At 41.0% G+C, this 20,481-nt stretch overlaps 1 protein-coding gene across 1 annotated transcript in view; it reads right to left on the reverse strand.

Annotated features, from left to right (window-relative positions):
* Nucleotides 1-2,120: 2,120 nt before the first annotated feature.
* cables1 (Cdk5 and Abl enzyme substrate 1) overlaps nucleotides 2,121-20,481 on the reverse strand; it is a 139,844-nt gene continuing 121,483 nt past the window's right edge. The window contains exons 8-10 of the mRNA XM_052023672.1: nucleotides 19,045-19,151; nucleotides 6,046-6,253; nucleotides 2,121-3,484 (exon numbers count right to left, since the gene is read on the reverse strand). Coding sequence (XP_051879632.1) covers nucleotides 3,344-3,484; nucleotides 6,046-6,253; nucleotides 19,045-19,151 — 456 coding nt within the window. The 3' untranslated portion in view covers nucleotides 2,121-3,343. The remainder of the gene's footprint in view (nucleotides 3,485-6,045; nucleotides 6,254-19,044; nucleotides 19,152-20,481) is intronic.

Consider the following 20,481-nt stretch of genomic DNA (forward strand, 5'->3'; position numbering starts at 1 on the left):
GCCGAAGTACTAAATGATTACTTTGCATCTGCCATAATATGTTGGAGAAATGGACATACATAAATGGTTGATGGAAAAGTCCAGATGGTTGAGACTCTGGCCACATCATGAACTGACTCAACATCAATCAAAAGAACCTGGACTTGTGTATGGAAAGTGAACAACCCACAAGCAGAGACAGAGCCTGTGTGCCAGTCATCTGCTTTCTAAGCCAGTGCACATGTCGACAGCAATGCATGAAATTATAGCTCGCTGTTCCTCTCAGTATATTGCACAATTACTCAATTGCATCAATTCACAAGTCAGTGTAATGGTGCTGAAAGCAACAATCTTTAACAACAGCCATTCCTGGGTGTAATCCTTGGCCCATTTGTAATAACATTAATTTCCTGCAATTATTGCCAAGTGACAGATCAACAGTCCATATATTCCTGCTCAATATTAGTTTCTGCTGACATCAGTCGAATGGAATCCTGAGTGTTGTAAATCCTTTCTCTGGATGGATATTAAAGTATAAGCTTTCAGTGGGGGTGATTTTATCACACTAGAAATGTACATGCCTTCGGCTTAGCTGTAGCACTCTTGACTTGGGAGTCATGTTCTATGAAATCAAATTCCTCTGAAGTGATGAGATCATAATTTAGGTTGATGTTCTAATGTTGCAAAATTGAAGTGCTCTACCATCAGAGAGCACTTCATTTGGATGATATTTTAGATGTATAAGATAGTGTCACACTATCAACAGGTGTCCTGTCCAAAATAAAACACTCAACTATCATTTAAACATACGATTTGGCCATTGGGGTGCTGCTGTCTTCAGATAAGCTGTTGTGTTTCTTGTATGACAACAGTAACTACATTTCAATGGTGCCTCTTTCCCACTGAAGTGTTTTGGTTGTTCTTCGGCTGTGAATAGTGCTAAATAATTGTAATGATTCTTACTGCACAGAACTTAGCTTCCATAGTCCCTACACATGACATGTAAAATAAAATTAACTTCAAAGCTAAGGCATGAAAATGTCAGCATGCTATTAAATGGATATGTGGAAAACAGGAGAGATTTTGTTTGCATGGTCTAAACCTGTTGGAGGTGGGATCTGGAACAGGAAATGGGCCATTTCTCATACCACTTCATGGGAGCCAGCACCTCTTTACAGGGTGCAGACAACATGATGGCTAGACAAGATTCATAAAGCCTCTACAGGATCAGGCTGGAGATCTGTGTCATTGCAAAGGAGAGGAGAGGGGTGACATTTTACACAATACATATCAACTTTTCTTGCATGGCAGGTATATTCTCTAAGCATCTTGTAAACAAGTCATCGACTTTTTGTTGCAAGTGGAAGTTGTGCACCATTTGCATAAGGAAGATCACTTGCCTGTCTCTTTCCCCATTGGAGATGAATGGCCTATCTCCAGCAGACAGTCATGGCCATGGCAGTGCTGGAGGACAGGACATGGTGTTTCTTCACACCTGATTCTCTCCTTCTTTTCCCCATTGTCTCTCTACAGAAAGTGCAGAACTAAAAGCCAATGCTTCACCAGCCACTTACCTACTCCTCCTCCACCTTAGAACCCAATTCTCTTACCTCTCTCTCACTTGAGGTACTGAAAACTTGCAGGCATTTCTTCTCCACTTCAGAATGGGGAAGCCAACCTTCCTGAAGATGCACAATCACAGACAGGTGCCAGCACAAAGACTCACAGCGCAGTAGGTTGGAAGAGGGCCATCATATGACAAATCACTGACCCAAAAAACAAATGCTAGGATAGGGAGACAGGTAGCAGCTCAATGAGGCTAATAACACATTACCTCTGCTGTAGAAGGCTGTAATTCAGATTGAAGATCTGGACTATCAAAGGTAAAAGACATATAGCAAATACTGTTCCAAGCAATGATCAGCTGCCAGCAAGCCAGTGCACAATAGTTCAGAGCTCTTTTGGCACAGAATTGCTCAAAACTATCCACAGGAACCATCTGACAGTGGAAATTCAGTAACTTACCATTCCTGCCACTGTAGTCATTACAAATACTCCTCTCATGAACAACAAATACCCAAGACTGCCAATAGGGGTTGCAATGTGGGAGAATCTTAAAAAAATATTTACATACACATCTTGCACAATAGACAGCTTTTATTGTTCTTATAGTGTAATCAACTTTTCAAAACAGCTTCACCTCAATTTTCATAGAACTTGCTATTAGCACTTTTATTATACTCAAAAAAGTAGAGATTGATGCAAATGCATAATATAGTCTAGCGTTACAAAATAATGAGTAAATCAGTTTTCAGAGAAACAGTGTAAAGCAAACGTGATGTATTAACATGAGAAATGTTGGTGAACCACTAACTGATAAGAAAATGGAATCACTTTTGAATAGAATTTGAAAGTCAGAAATCTGAATTATCATTGGGAAAATTGAGTTAAATTTGTTACATTCAGCATTTCTGGCCTGGACTTCATTTTTAGAATAATATATAATTTTTGCTTTAACACACCAGCAAAAAACAGAAAATCTAATAGCAGGTACTGGCCTACATATGTGCTTGTTTGTTCTAATAAATATGGCTTGTTTTCATCTGCTAACAGTGCAAAGCATATCATTCCAATATCTCACTAGTCAAGCATTATCGAAAGATGATTAAACATAGGAAAAGTAAGGAAGAGGGACAAGGAAATCCAGCAGTCAGATTTACACTGGCTTAACATCAATGGTTCAAGAAAGGCTATTTTGAAAAGACAAAAACTTCAACATAGCACGGCAAACGTGCTCAGTATAAACTCTAACATAGAGCATCTTTATGAACCTAAAGAGTGCAGTTTTACTCATCTCTATTATTCAGCAATATTCCCCAACAGGGACACTTATAAATTTATAATGTAGGCAAGAAACAGGAACAGCTTTATACACAAAAATGTATAAATGTAATAAGTCACTTCTCATTCTACTGTGTTTGAAAAAGTTATCAGTGTTTAGAAGTAATTTTGTTAAGAAACAATTATATAACAATTCCTTATAATACAAACAGAAACTGTTCCTTCAAAATTCTGCTAATATTAAAGCAAAATTCAACAACTGTTCTGACAGCTGATGTCAAATAAATAGACATCATGATCAGAGATATGACTGGAAAATATCAACGCTACATCTTCGGGCCACAAAAGTGCAATTTCATCAGTGGACATATAAAAATAGAAGTGTTTGTTTTATGCATTGGGATATCAATAAGTGACAAGAATACCACATTTTACAGAAAACTCTTCCAATGTTCAAAGTTCTTCATGTTTATTTTGCTTCCTGCAGATGGGGAGGAACTTACTGATCAGAATATAGCCTGTGCTAAGAATGCTGGGCAAGTCTTCTGTAATGTGGCAGCACTTCATGCTCAGAAAGGTGAAGAGCAAATTCCAAGGCAACTAACACGGGAAACTCAAACGCTAACAGTTCACGTCGGTTAAGTCGGAATTTTTCTTCCAGTTTCTTTAGTGAGAAAAGAGAAAGACAAGTGTTACATTGTACAACATGAGCTGTACAAAACCGATGCAGTGTTTTGATTTTTCCGAAGACCACACTTTTACGTGATTTCATTGATCCCAACCGCCAAGCCGGTGCGCCATTCACAATGAGCAGGTTATTTAAACACAAGTGATATCTCATTAGCCTTGGGCCCTTCCTCCCCTGTTAGTATTCTACTCAGTACGTTCAGCTACTGAAGCACTCGATTGCCTATTTTGTCCCCATACCTAAAGCAGACGTTGCCTGTTCAGGCACGTGATGATTAATTGTTTGAACATTTTGAAATCCAAGTTTCCTTCCTTGACCTCCCCTCCACCCTACCTCAAAATTTATTTGGTACAACCAGCTGCTTGTCTATGTTAAGAACTGAAGGAACTATTACTTTCTTCAACCAAATCTTGGCAAATGTGAAGTCATTTTCTCATCCTCCACTTCTATGGACTGCAACTTCCTACTGATAACCTATATGTCTGGCATCTGAGAGTCCAGAAGTGGACCACCCAACCTCGAGCTCAATGCAAACTGTCGCATCTGGCACAACACAATAGCTTTCTTTCCCTTCCAGTATTAAGTGTTCCAGTCCTCCTTCGATGAATCCTTGTCACAGAATCACAAGACACAGTAGTAGGCCATTTGAACTGAGGACTGGCTCTGAAACAGCTATCCATTTACCTCATTACACTGTCCTTTCACTCAAATATGGGTATTTATCCATGCCTTTGTGAAAGTTCTTAAATCTACTTTCACCATCCATTCAACTTGCGTTCCAGATCTTTACAACTTGTTGTATGAAATGATTTATCCTCATTTTGATTCTTCTGAACATTTTGCCAACTACCTTAAGTTGGTATCCTCTGGTTATCAATCTTTCTCCCTGCTGTGAAGAGCTTATCTTTATTTGCTCCATCAAAAACCTTCACAACTTTGAACACCTCTAGTAGATTTAATCTTTTCCACTTTAAGGAGAACAACACTGGCTTGTCCACTCATTCTAAATCACTAAAGTCCAGCTAGTCTCCCTAGTACCAGGGGTAGTGCAACCTCTAAGGTTTTGTCTCCTTCACAAGGCATGATGCCCTGAACTGGGCAGAATACTCAGACTGAAGCCTAAACATTAATTTATAAATGTTCAGCGTTACCTTCATGTTTTATACTCTATGCCTCTTTTTACTAAGGCAAAAGATACCAGCTACTTTCAAACAGCCTTTTCAATACCCTTCCACCTTCAAAGATTTGTACCCATACATTCTGGGCTTCCCTTAAAATGTTATCACTTAGCTTATGTTGCTTTTCATTCTTCCTATCAAAACACTGTGCTTCACATTTCTCTATGTTACGTAGCATCTGCCACAGGTTTCTCTATTCCACGTCTGTGATCTAAAATCAGTGATTCATTACGTTCATAGTTTATTACAATTCCAAGTTCTGTGCCATCGGCTATCTTTGAAGTTATTTCCTGAACACATGGTCAAGACCGTGGATGTATAACAATAGTGCCAGGGAGTATCATGTTATATTTCCCTCTAATTTGAAAAAAGTTCATCCATACTTTGCAATTGACCCTTAATCAATTTTAATTCCACATTCCCTCTACAATGTCCCTTTAATTCAATGGATTCTAGTTTTGATGAGGTCTATTATTTATTGAATGCCTTTCGAAAGTCCGTAAACATGTAAAAAGAACTACACAAAACTCAAAATGCTCTCCATCAAAGAATTCAACTTAATCAAACTTACTTTCTTTTCTCAATTCTGCGATAGTTGTCATTTGTTAACCCATATTTTTACAGGTGACTATTGTATCTGAAATATTTCCCACTACCAGTTTATCACTCTCCTTATTTTAAACGTGGATGTTATATTTGCAATCTTTTCTGTTTTCTAACACTGTTCTAAGTAGGACTTGAAGAATACTTAGACCAACAAACTCAGGTGCATTCCTTCTGAAACCGTGTTCTCTTCCACTCTGAGCATTGTTAGCCTTTACAACATTGACATCTTTTTCCAAAGACGTAAGGGTTAGGAAGTTGTGGGCATGCTATGTTGGCACCGGAAGCGTGGCAACACTTGCGGGCTGCCCCCAGAACACTCTACGCAAAAGATGCATTTCACTGTGTGTTTCAATGTACATGTGACTAATAAAGATCTTATCTACATTGGTCTTTAATTTCTCCATTGTAATATACTCCATCCTCTCCAATTCCACTGACTGAATCCCACCATGAGAAAATTGTTGCAAAGGTACATTATGTTTTACCTAAAATAGAAATGTGGATATAATGCAGAGCAACCTCTATATTGTGTTCCTCACATACTGAAATGTGTCAAACCCCTTTTGGAAAGTGGACAAAGGAAAGACAGCAGACAAGTAGGTACAGGAATGAAGAGTGATTTGGAGACTAGTAAGTGCACTGCAACAACAATCTCCACCTCATGTATGGTATGTGGATCAGTGTTCAATCTCAACATTCAGAGAAAACCTTTCGCTCCCTTACACTCCCTCTCTCTTTCTCTCATATACTTACATCTATCAGATGCTTGACTTCATGCTTTCGTAGATCGCTGCCTACTTTGGCTGCTAATAAAACACAGGCACCTGCACACAGTTTGCGGTTTTGCTTATTCAGTTTGCCTTTGAGTGCCAGCTTCTCAAAGTAGACAAAGGACATGGCCACAGTTGGCTCTTCCAAGCCACATTCCTCTTGAGCTAGCTTCCTCATCTCACGCTTAAGACTGTGGAAAGCAAATACACCATCAGTAACTTGTTTTTGTTTTGGAAAAAAACAACTGCATTAAGTGCAAATAGTGCCCTGGAGGGACAGGTTCTTTGGCAGGATGTGTATTAGATATTAGAAAAAGTTATTTATGTAACCAGAAGGGATCTTTATTCATTTTTGTTTTATTCTGTAAAAAAGTAAGCAAAAGCATTAAATTAACCTAGGAAAGTAAAAGCAGGATTTTTTTTTAAAGAACATTATAATGTTTGCCTTCTATTTACTTTTACAAAGATCTTCACATACAGAATGATAAGTATTTGGAAAAACACACTAGCTGCAGTCACTCAAAAGCATTCAAGGTATATAAACTAATCCTTCAAACATCATCTGCTGTGTTTTTAGACATGTGAAAGCCAATGAAATGACACAAGCATTAAGTGAAGATTTCATTTCCTTGACATCTGTCGTATTTTCTGTGTAAGGCACAACCTCCTGCCACTATCCACGGCAGCACCAATCTTCATATCACCTGTGAACCTACTAACCCCCCCATTTACATTTTCATTTGTCATATATATCACAAACAGCAGAGGTCCCGGTACTGGACCTTCAGCCAGAATAAGACCCATTAACCACTGCCCTCTGTCTTCTATGGGCAAGCCAATTCTGAATCCAAATGGCCAAGTCACCATAGATCCCACACATCTTAATCTTCTGGATGAAAGTATTATTATTCTTCGGCAGTCCCTCAGGATCAAGGATGACTTAGTTCCATTCTGGTTTTGTGTGTTCTAAGGTGGCTAACGAGGCTCAATGTAGGAACTGCCAACTCTTCCACATTTGGAACAGGGGTGGCTGCTGGTGCAGGCAAGTTTGTGAGATGATGCACTCCTTCCATCATTTATGATGAGCTTCTCTGTGCTTTTGATGCATGCCCCTGAGGTTCTCAATATCCAACCCTCATGCTCTCCTCTTTGAGCAGTCATGGTCCAGAGCTTCCCAGGGGTCACTGGGAATGTTGCAGTTCTTCCAGTAAGCATTGAGCACATCATTGTTCTCTGTCTTCTCTTACAATAATCAGGTGTTGGGCACGCATTTGCCAAACTGGTCAAGTGAGTCATTCGAGCTGACGTTATTCAGTTTGTCCTTCCAGTGAATTTGAAGAATTTTGTAGAGATGGCATTGATGCTATTTTTCCAGTACCTTGAGATACCATCTGTAAGTAGTCCAAGTCTCATAAGCAGGAACGAGAGCAGGGATCACTGCTGCCCAGTAGACCTTAAAGACTCTAAACCTGACACAAACTTCATCTTCAAATACCCTTTTCCTCAATCAACCGAAGTCTGTGCTGGTGAAGTTCATCGTCGATGCCTGCCTATGCCAAGAAATGCCTCAAGGCATGGGAATTTGCTCCTAAGGTCTCACCGTGAACCTTTATTGATGGATGGCAGTGTGGTCCAATGGGTAATAGAAAGTAGTAATAGCATAGAAATAGATCACACTAAATGTTTCACATACATACCCTTTTATTCCCTTTTCCACCCTATGATTACATAGATTCCCTTCAAGTACATCTGTATAGTTTGCCTCAGATGCACCAGGTAGTAGTGAGTTCCACATTCAGCTACTTGCTCAGTAAAGAGACTTCTCCTAAATTTATTTATGAACATATTAGTTTTATGACCCTGGTCTCAACAATAAATGGAAACATCTTCTCAAGGTCTATCTCGTCAAAATCCTTCTGCCACAGAGAAAGAATCCCAGATAATTTAATTTTGCTAAAGTGAAAGTAAATAAAGTGGCTGTGATATTCAGATAAGTGTTAATCCTTGAAGCACAGTAATATGAAGGGAAGTAGCACTTGGAACATGACGAACAATAGTCCTGGGTGTAAACAACAGTTGTCTTGGAAATATAATGATTAACAATCAAGGTAACATAAAGTAATGAGCCTACTACCTACCTGTTAGGAGGAAGAGGAGAAACACTAGGCACTAGAATGATTGCGGATAGAAACCAGTATTTGTATAGCTGTAGCAAATTAAGTTCAGCATTTTAAATATATCTCAGAGTCTTGATTGGCTGAACCATAGGACAATACAGCACAAAACAGGCCCTTCGGCCCATCATGTTGTGCCATCCATCAAACCACCCTCACACTATCTAACCCTTTCCTCCCGCATATCCCTCTATCTCACATTCCTCCATATTCCTATCCAACAAACTCTTGAACCTGTCCAATGTATCTGCCTCCACCACCACCCCAGGCAGTGCATTCCATGCACCAACCACTCTTTGGGTGTAAAACCTCCCCCTGACATCTCCCCTGAACCTCCCACCCATAACCTTAAAACCATGCCCTCTCGTCTTGAGCATTGGTGCCCTGGGAAGGAGGTGCTGGCTGTCTACTCTATCTATTCCTCTCAATATTTTATATACCTCTATCATGTCTCCTCTCATCCTCCTCCTTTCCAGTGAATAAAGCCCTAGCAGCTTAAGCCTCTCCTCATATTCCATATGCTCTAATCCAGGCAGCATCCTGGTAAATCTCCTCTGCACCCTCTCCAACGCTTCCACATCCTTCCTATAATGCAGCGACCAGAACTGAACACAGTACTCTAAGTGTGGCCTAACTAGAGTTTTGTAAAGCTGCATCATCACTTCGCGGCTCTTAAACTCAATCCCACGACTTATGAAAGCTAACATCCCATAGGCCTTCTTAACTGCTCTTTCCACCTGTGAGGCAACTTTCAGTGAACTGTGAATATGAACCCCCAGATCCCTCTGCTCCTCTACACTGCCAAGTACCTTGCCACTTACCCTGTACTCTGCCCTGGAGTTTGTCCTTCCAAAGTGTACCACCTCACACTTCTCTGGATTGAACTCCATCTGCCACTTGTCAGCCCAGCTCTGCATCCTATCAATATCCCTCTGTAAGCTCCGACAGCCCTCCACACTATCCACAACACCACCAATCTTAGTGTCGACTGCAAACTTACTAACCCAGCCTTCCACCCCCTCATCTAAGTTATCTATAAATATCACTGTAATATAACACTGCCAATTCTGTTATGGAAGTATGTAAGGGCACAGAAAAACAATTTATATTTTAATATGCACAGTAGTGCTGTTTCTTATTGCTAACTACATTTTCTTAAGCATTTATTTCTTTTAATACACTTAACTATTTGGTTGCACTAGAAAGGAAATGGCTGTCCACAACAAGAATGATGAAGCAAGCCTTTCTTTTAATGAGAAGTTAGCAATGCCAAAGAGTCAACTGCAAAGATTAAAGGTGAAAGATCTGGAGAAATCCTGCTGAAAAAGTTGGTCACTTAGGAGTAATCTGGGGAAGACACAGAGAAATCATATGAACAAAAATAAGTACAACAACTTATCAGAAGGCCAAAGAGAATTTCCAAGCATCAACAATGAAAAAAGTAATCTAAAGGTATGACCACAGATCTGAAATGAAAAGGATAAGAAAACTAAAGATGCCATAAATAAAGGCTTTCTTGTCTGTTGAGAGTTACTACACAGTTGTGGTTGTAAACTTTTAAAAATTAAGACAATTTGGTGCAGGTGCCGTCAGCCAGTTGCATCCATTACACATGCATTTTGGCAGTAGGTGAGAACTTAACACAGAAAATCTGTTCAATACTGTCATCTCTGGAAATGGCACATCAATATGAGGCACAGCGCACGGTCTGGCTGGCGGGGGGAAGAGTACATTTCAGCTCAAGGTGAAAGTTCAAGGCAGGCAACAATGATAAAACTGCCCAGCTCACACCATCAATATTCCCCACATCATGAACACTGGGACAGAGTTGCCTGAACGTCTTTATGCGGGAAAACATTTCACTGAGAGTTCTGGCTGGAGATAACACTATCGTATAATAAAATGCATTAAACAGATCCAGTTGGCATGTTCCAGTAGCAGCAATTTGGCAAAGAAAAGCATGAAATTCCGATCCGTGACCATCTGGTCAGGAAAACAGCATCATAATCTCCAGGAGTCAATTATAAAATGTCAGTAATGGAAGCTTAGTGCCATCTGCATTCTAAATCAGAAAACAGGTTTACCATCAAGGATGAAAGAACAGAAGAAATATAACCAGGACTGCACCATTTAGCTCCTTGTGCCTGCTTCTCCATTCAGTAAGATCATGGCTGATCTTTTACCTCAGCAGGATTTCCCTACATTAATCCCATTTCTCTTGATTCCCTCAATACCCCAAAATATATTGATCTCTCTCCCCTGAATATTAGCTACTAGCATCCACTGCCCTGTTGGGTAAAGAAGTTCAGATACCCTACCCTTTGGCTGAAGAAAGTTCTTCTCATCTCAGTCAGTCCTGCAAGGCCAATGCTAATTTTGACACAGTGGTCCCGGACAATCCTTGTATCCACCCTCCATAAGAATTTTGTATGTTTCAACTCTCATTCGTCTAAACTCAAAGTTTATTCCACATCTTCTTAATCACTTCTCAATGAAAAAATCTCTAAGCCAGGAATCAATCTGGTGAACCCTCATTACCCACCCTCTATGACTCCTAAATCCTTGCACAGGCAGGAAGACCAGACCTGAACACAATGTTCCAGTCTCTCTGGGGCCCTACATAACTGCAGAGAGACAATAGAGTCATATAGCATGGAAACAGGCCCAATGGTCCACTGAGTCTGATCCAAACATCAAACAGCCATTTACACTAATCCCATTTACTTCTTCCCACATTCCCACCAACTCCTGCCAGATTCTACCACTCACCTACACACTAGGGGTAATTTACAATGGCCAAGTAACCTCCCAAACAACAAATTTTTGGGATGTGGGAGGAAACCACAGCACCCAAGGAAACCATGCAGAACTGAGGCAGAAGTTCATACTGGCTGCACCACCACGCGCCACACTCTTGTACACAAATCCTTTCATAATAAAGACCAACGTATTGTTTGCCTTCTTCATTGGTATTGGTTTAATGGTATTGGTATTGGTTTATTATTGTCACTTGTACCGAGGTACAGTGAAAAACCTGTCTTGCACACTTACCGTACAGGTCAATTCATTACACAGTGCAGTTACATTGAGTTAGTACAGAGTGCATTGGTGTAGTACAGGTAAAAACAGTAACAGTACAGAATAAAGTGTCACAGCTACAGAGAAAGTGCCGTGCAGGCAGACAATGAGGTGCAAGGTCAAACAAGGTAAATTGTGAGGCCAAGAATCCATCACATCGTATAAGGGAACTGTTCAATAGTCTTAGCTGTCCTTGAGCCTGGTGGTACATGCCCTCAGGCTCCTGCAGGTATGGATATGTCATACTTGGTCTCCTCGTCCAAATCACTAATGCAGATCAGGAACAGCTGGAGCCCAGCACCAATCCAGTGGCACACAACTGGTCACAGCGTCTCAAGGCGAAAATGACCCATTTATGGCTACTCTTCTGTCCATTACTCGATCCCCAATTTCCGTAGACTATCCTAATACTGTGTGCTCTACATTATTTTCAGTAACTTCTAACATGGCATCTCATCAAAGGTCTTCTGAAAGTCCAAATACACCACATCCATCTAGTCTACTAATACAACCTCAAAAAACTACTACAGGTTTCCCCTTCATAAATAAACATAGAGTTTGCCCAGTCCTATTAATATTTATTATCATATTATTAGGTGTCCTGTTACCCCTTCCTCAATAGTAGATTCTAGCACCTTTCCCTATTTTTTCCTGGTATCAGATTAACTGGTTTCTAGTTTCTCGTCTTCCCTCTCCATCCTTTCTGATGCAGCAGAGTTACATTTGCTGCTTTCCAATCCGTGGAAACCAGTCTAAAATCCATGGAATTTTAGATGATGAGAACCAGTCCATCCAGTGTCTCCACAGCAATCTCCTTCAAAGCCTGGTGAAGTTGATCATCAGGTGCAGGGGGTGTATTGGCTTTTACTTCCATTAATTCCTCCAAAAACATTTTTTCACTTATGCTAATTCTCTCAGCTCCTCATTTACTGGTCATTCTCCACTATTTCCTGGAGGTTTTCTGTCTTCCTCCATGGAGGTGGTTACAAAATATTTGTTTAATTTCCCCGCCATTTCCTTATTGCCCAATATAATTTCTTCTTTCTCCCTCTGTAGGGGACCCACATTAACATTTGCTAATCTTATCCTTTTTACATATCTACAAGAAGCTTCTACAGTTTACGTGTTTCTTGGCATTATTACTCTTCTACTTTCCTTTTCCTTAGCAATTTCGTGGTTCTGCTTTGCCAAGTTCTGAAATGCTTCCAATTCTCAAGCTTCCTGGTCTTTCTAGCAACGGTGGAAGCTCAGTATGCTGGTTTAATACCATTTTTCACTTATTTTGTTAGCCACGGCTAGACAATTTTCTTGTTGAGTTTTTAATCCTTAAAAGGGATATAGATTTATTGTAGACACTTTAACTGTTAGCCATTGTTACCATTATACCTTTTACCGTGGTTCCCCATTTGACCATTGCCATCTCACATCTTAGAACATGGAACAGTACAGCACAGGAACAGGCCCTTCGGCCCATAGTGTCATGCCGAACTAATTAAATTAGTAATTAAACGGCCAACTAAACTAATCCCTTCTGCCTACACAATGTCCACGTCTCTCCATTTCCCAAACATTCATAGTCTTCACAGTTTCCTCTGTTTAGATTTAAGATCTTGGCTTCAGATTGAACTTAGTCACTTTCAATTTTTAGATGAAAGTCTATCGTGTTATGGTCAAAAGAATCCTTTACAACCATATTATTAATTAACCTTCCTCCTTGCACATTACTACATTTAAATGGTCTGCTTCCTCAACATATGAATCCAGAGAACCATACAACCATACAGCACAAAACAGGCCCTTCGGCCCACCATGTTGTGCCGTCCATCAAACCACCCTCACACTACCTAAACCTTTCCTCCCGCATATCCCTCTATCTCACATTCCTCCATGTGCCTATCCAACAAACTCTTGAACCTGTCCAATGTATCTGCCTCCACCACCACCCCAGGCAGTGCAATCCATGCACCAACCACTCTCTGGGTGAAAAACCTCCCCCTGACATCTCCCCTGAACCTCCCACCCATAACCTTAAAGCCATGCCCTCTCATCTTGAGCATTGGTGCCCTGGGAAGGAGGCGCTGGCTGTCTACTCTATCTATTCCTCTCAATATTTTATATACCTCTATCATGTCTCCTCTCATCCTCCTCCTTTCCAGTGAATAAAGCCCTGGCACCTTACGCCTCTCCTCATATTCCATACGCTCTAATCCAGGCAGCATCCTGGTAAATCTCCTCTGCACCCTCTCCAACGCCTCCACATCCTTCCTATAATGCGGCGACCAAAACTGAACACAGTACTCTAAGTGTGGCCTAACTAGAGTTTTGTAAAGCTGCATCATCACTTCACGGCTCTTAAACTCAATCCCACGACTTATGAAAGCCAACATCCCATAGGCCTTCTTAACTGCTGTATCCACCTGTGAGGCAACTTTCAGTGAACTGTGAATATGAACCCCCAGATCCCTCTGCTCCTCCACACTGCCAAGTACCTTGCCACTTACCTTGTACTCTGCCCTGGAGTTTGTCCTTCCAAAGTGTACCACCTCACACTTCTCTGGATTGAACTCCATCTGCCACTTGTCAGCCCAGCTCTGCATCCTATCAATATCCCTCTAAGTTCTGACAGCCCTCCACACTATCCACAACACCGCCATCTCGAACACACTCCATGAAATGCCCCTTCACACCATTACTGCTGGTTTGCTTTGGCCATTCTAATGATAGATTAAATTCTTCCATGATTACTGAGTTATCCTCGGTACATGCACCCCTAATTTTGATCTACACCATGTCCAATGCCATCATTACTGATTGGGGAATATGGAAAAGTGCCATCAATGTTTTCTGTCCCTTGTTCTTTCTTAGCTCCATCTGACTTGACTCTATTACTTATTTTCCAAGCTATGAACCATTTTCTGTCCTACTTTTATCCATCCTTTATTATCAGGGACCCCTCATTTTCCACTTTATCCATCTCTTCTACAAGTTAAATATCCTGGAATATTTAATTCCCAATCTTAGTTGCTTTGCAACCATGGCTCTGTAATGGCTATTAAATCATACTCGTTCTATACGTCCACCTCATTATGAATGCTGTGTGCATTCTGAAAAAGAGACTTCAATTTTTGTCTTTTTACCATTTTTCTCTGCTCTGACTCTAATAAAAGTAAGCTCATAAACTTGCAGGTTCTGTCCCTTCCACACAGACCCTGGGAATCAACATACCTTTCACTGCACTGCATGATCACCTGTCCATTTCTCTTCTCTAAACTTCTCCTCATCAGAATGTTCTTACAAGCCTAGCCCCCACTCCCAGTCAATTAACTTAAAACCTTATCAATGCACTCAGACACAGGGTCCAGCCCAATTCAATTAAAGCATATCCCAATGGAACAGCTCCCTAGTACTTCTGCCAGTGATCCATTCATTGAAATTCATTTCTCCCACCCCAATCACTGAACCGCACATTCAATTCTCTGATCTTATTTATCAATTTAAACAGCTCGAGACCATCACCTTGTGGTTCTGCATTGTAATTTGGACCCTAGCTGCTCATTCTCCTTCAGCAGAACCTTCTTTATCCTGGTCAGTGGTTCCCACCAGGACCACAACAACTGGATCTTTCCTCTCCCACTCCAAATTTCTGTCCAGCCCAAAGGAGATGTCCTCAATCCTGGTGCTGGGCAGACAACACAACCTTCGGGACTCCTGTTCCTAGACGCTGACAACAGTTTCAATCCTCAAATTATACAGTCCCCCATCACTTTATTCCCCCAACTTGAACAGGCCCCTGTCCCACTGCACTGTGGTCAGTTTGCTCATCTTTCCTGTGGGTACTGCTTTCATTTCCCAGGCTACAAGAACTGTGTTGCTGTTGAACAAGCACATGGTCTGAAACTCCCAGGTCACTATCTTCTGGACCCCATATCTGACTCTGTCGTGGTCTCACTCTCCCAGTCGTCTTTACTGACCAGTTCTGCTGTGCCTAATCTAAGAGTCGTAACAGAACAAAGAGCCCAGGTATCTTTCCCTTTCTATACTGCGTTACAACATCGGAATCTCAGACTCAGCTTATCAATTCTGGGACAAAGCTTCTCCGGCTGCAGACATTCACAGCAGATGTGGTCACCATGAATCACAAAGGATCAGGTGCCACGTATTGCAGCTGCAACACGTCACCTGCTCTGCCTTGCCTGTCCTATTTTAATTTTTAAAAAATTTCTTCAGATATAAAGCTGCACCTTTGCCCTTCCCTCCCTGAAGTCCCGAGCTCCCCCAAGCCCACACTACATGTACAATGCACTCAGTGGGTGTTGCACACCTCACTAAAACATGTGCTACAACAAGGAATGACTAAAACACAAGGAGAGTTAGTGCGCTGCAAAGCACGTGGGAGCGGTGGCTTTAAGTAGGCAGCCTGCTTTTATATAATGGAACTGAAACTGGGGTTCGGGGAAATTCTTCCGTGTTAAACCTCAATACATTTGACGTAAACAAGCCCTGAAATTTTTGAGTTGCAGCATAACGGGGAAATTATTGCTGCAACTGCAATAGTCTCCTCAAAAAAACACAGTAAATCAATTGAATGTTTTTAAAAGCTGCTGCTGCCCTTTTGTCCCGAGGAGAATTTTTTACTGACAAATTGAGATACATGTCAGTATACTGAGCCACGTCAGGTGAGGCAGCATACGATCAGAAACAGTGCAAAGTTCTCACGATTCCTTTGCAATATTTTACAGTTTTACAAAGAATGAAGCTGCCTGTGCTGCGTTTCAGGCACTGCTGATGGAGGAGAAGCTGCTTGGTGACTTAAGTCTCACTATTTTGCCAATAGCATTAATGGAGATATAAAATATAAACAAACCACTGGAAGCTTATCGCCTTTGTCAGATACCTTTGATATGCAGATTGACTAGCTGCTGTGGAAGGATAAAAGTACTTCAACTGACGATTGAGAGGAGAATAATGATGTATCACATGGGGTCTTAAACTGAAGCACCACACTGCCTGTGGTGTCATAATGCCACATGTACTTCTCAAACTAAAAGTATGAAAACAGAATACCTCCCATTTTCTGCCCTAATGGACCAGATCCTGTTAAACAATAGAGCTGATAGATAACAGAAGATTCCCTTTCGATAAATATTTAAAGCTCAATATGGCACTCACCATTGACAAGCCATTAACGACAGGGTAAAAACATTTATAAAATCTCAACCTGTGATTTCCTATTTATTGCAAATTGCGGAATCTCTCATCACTGCTTCCTTACGAAGGTCGAGGGAGAACTGGGATTTGCTCAGGAGGAGGGAAACAGATCACCAGTCAGGAACAGTCACTGCTGCGTGACATTGACAGCTGGGTGTTGTGGGTGATGTTAATTTTCTTCAAAGGAAATGGAATATCGAGTAAACTGTAACGCAGACTTGAAATCCAATCCAATTCTATTACAACTGTTTAATCTGATACTGCATCCTTGTGGATTCATACTGTCCCAGGGCATTGGATGGTCAGTAATCAACAATCAGTTTAATTTTTGGGACCTGTAAGTGTTACCTTGTCACTGGGCACAGGAACTTTTCCCACTTGGTTCCAGTGAACCCTGCAGGCCAATGAATTAACATATGGGATGATTTGAGTGCAGGTCATGAGAAACTCTGTGCTGATACGTCACACTGTTTTAGCCACTCAGCCTCCAACTGTCTATGGACCTGGGAACACTTTAGCCTGTGTTTTTGGCAGATTTTCTCTGTTCTCTGGCCTCCTATAAATTAATTCTGAATCTTTGGGAGTGTGCATTCCATAGCAAGAGAATGGAATCTGTACCTGCATTAACTTCCATAGCTGGGAGTATCTTAGCATTTGTTTCAATGGATGCATGATTCTGAGAAACTTGCATCCTTGTTGCTTCATTTGAACCACTGCTGGATATAGCCAAGGATGGCAATGGAGTAGCCTGGAACATTGCTGACACATGTGATCTGGTGTTTGATCTGTTTTCTCACAAAGTCTTCGGACAGCCCTCATCCAAGTACCAGTTCCCAGAGGTTTACCAGCTAGGCTCTGCAAAGCTGGCCAGAATTCCCCTGCCCAAGGCCTAGGCTTCTGCAGCACCAAATTCTGGTTTGGTCGTGTGCCTATTGCATTTATTTATAATGGAGTAAGCCTGATGAATCAATTCCAACCAAATTACGAATCAACAGCAAAACTATAGTCCTGAAATCTTAGACCAGCTGAGGGAAGCAGGCTCTTTCCAGAAGGAGGTCAATGAACCATGTATTTTCTAATGACAGGCCAGCAAACTGGTGTCAGATTTCCTGGGGAATTGGCTAAATCAGGACTAGATTTATAAACTCACTTCCAAAACATAATACTGAATTCTATCTTCTAGGCAACTGGTCCGCACAGTGGCCCTTGTACTACTGAGATATACAGATCATGCAGCCAGGCAAGAAAATAAGGTCAACCACATGGATTTCTTGATTTCATTTAAACTAACAGTGATAATAAACCTGATTCTGATTCTTTCTTTGACAGCTTGGTACGAACTTTTGACTTCCACAAGAGCTTCTGGTGAATAATAGGCTGCAAACTACTGCAGTTCCTTTGTAAGTTAAGTACTCTGGGCACTACCTGTATTTAGTTTAGGGACTGCAACAATATTGAACAACTACTTCCCTGCATGACAGTGTGAAAGGAGTGGAAAGGTTAAGATATTGCAGCACGCCCATATAAAGATCTTCCACTTTTCATTTTAAATTAATGGCAAAAGCCAACCTGAAATGAAGATGACCCGGATTAAATTTGTATCACTGTGATTTTGACCAAATTGACTAGATTTACAAATTAGGTACATCTCACTCCCCTTCCATTGTGGGTCTAACAGCAATAATACTTTCTGCAGCAAATATTTTTAAGCAATATACAGAAATGACAGCTGATACCCATTACTTTGCTCTACCAGTGGCTCATGGCAAAGGAGAACCTGACATTAGCATTTTAAAGAGCGAGAACTGCGCTGGACGTTTCAGGGCACGTTCTGGACCATCGACTTCTTCATTTGTCGGTTTTACGTGTTTTGGATGCTGCAAGTGCAAAGACAACAGAACAGCACGGAACTTGGAGATCAGTGCATCATGCAAACTGATGAGATAAAATGAGCAAGAAATAAAGAGAAATATACAGAGGAAGGTGAATTAGAGAGACAAAATTAAATAGTAGAGAAAGAATGATTGCCCTAACAAAAAAAAGTAGGAAGTTACATGTTTAAAATTTTCAACAACTCATTATCTGATGAAATGAGACACAACACTTTTAATTGCTAATTTTCTGTGCCAAAGAGATTCTACAAAGTGTGGTTGATCATGGCAAAGATCTTCTTTGCCATAAGCCACATTGATAATTATCATATTGCTGTTCTTAATTACTCGACTTAACTTTCTGTGGCAAATTTACCAGGCAATTAGTGTGCAAACATAGTCACTCTTTCAAGCTGCTTCCAAAAAGTTAGTGGCAAATCAGCCAGCAAGGGAACGATTCAGAATTCAGGGGTGCTCTCTTCCTTGCTATCAGCTGAATTACATGTTAACAATGCTATAAAACTGCTTCATTCTAGCAAGAATTGTCTTACCAGGGTTACTCTTTCATTCGTGCTTCCCCCAGAACACCTGAACCATGCATTAGGTTACTGAACAGGAACATATTAACTCACAGCTGCTGCATTTCCTTACCTTCTTATCTTACTGAGGGTCAATTTGATATGGGGAAACTTTTCTCTGAAGGTTTCATTCATGTCCTTTTTAAGATCGGAGGGTTTTACATACTCAATCACTGTTGTCTAAAGAGAAAAGAAACACTGACTTAGTGTTATGCATTAGATGTAACCATGGATTCTTTACCAATGAAATGTGCATTTCTGTACAAGAACATCAACAACAGACCATATACATATATAGGGACTTTAATGCAACAAATGGCTCAAGTGTTGCACAGAAGTATTATCAAAGAACATATGACACCAAGTCACACAAGGAGATCATCGATAAAACATTTAGTCAATGGTACATATCCCCATTGCTCTAGCCTAATGGATGGTTCCTATCACTGTTCTCACAGAAACCGCCCCAGAAACCTACCTTCAAAGTCTCCTCCTTATTCTTGCCTCCAGCTCTACTTCTCCTACTTTGTCTCTGCACAACATTCACCTCTCTATTAAAGCAGCTTGAGACATTATTTCACAGAAGTGCTTCCTGCTGTTCTTCAACGTTCCTGGGATTTCCCTTTTAGCAAAATTATCAGTTTGATGACACAAAATATAAAGTGCTCCAGAGATGACTGGGGATCCTTTTCTGGACCTTGCACTGCTTTCACACTCGTGAAATTGTTCGGATAAGGATTGACCCCGCAGCATGTGACAGAGCCTGCAGGGTAAGGAACCACTGTTAGTACTCAGGTGCCAAACGGCATCCACAGCGCACATGCGTAGTCCTGGCAAGGGCTGCATTGGCCTCCATTGGTTCGGGCAATAGAGCACAGGTATTGAATAGCCAGCAGAAAGCATGAACGTGATGTTGATTTGATACCTGTGGTGTCATCTTGGAGCTTCATCCACTAGCTAACACCTTTTCTCAAATATACACCACTACTGTTCAGGTTTGATTCACTGAACACAGGCTGGTTCTTGGAGTTGACCTTTCCCTGGCCGTTCCAGCAGTTCTACGGTGTTTGGTATCCTTCACAGTTGCGTCAAGTTGTAGAAGGCAACAGGGAATGATATGGTGAGGGATTCTGGTAAATCCAGTCTTGTGACAAGCCAGTTGTTCCCTGGTTTATGAGAAGCCATGCCCATTGGAATAGATTGAAACTGGGTAAATAAGCAGAGAACACATGAAACTGGACAAAAAGGTGCAAGAGGGAGGAGGGTACAAACGGCACGAGTTTTTCCAGCATTTTCTACTATTTTTTCCAGATTTCCAGCATCTGCATTATTTTTTGGATTTTCATTAATAATTTGCTAGTGGTTCTGTGGCCTCTAACAGTCCCTTTAAGAGCCACCGGTTAACCGATGGGCAAATTGAAAAAAAATTATGATGTGCGTGACACACACACTGCCAGTTTTTTCCTTGGACTCTTTGAATCTGTAATTTCAACCTGTGCTGCCTTCCAGC

The sequence above is a fragment of the Pristis pectinata genome, chromosome 9 (genome assembly GCF_009764475.1).
Source record: "Pristis pectinata isolate sPriPec2 chromosome 9, sPriPec2.1.pri, whole genome shotgun sequence".
NCBI classification, from domain to species: Eukaryota; Metazoa; Chordata; class Chondrichthyes; order Rhinopristiformes; family Pristidae; genus Pristis; species Pristis pectinata.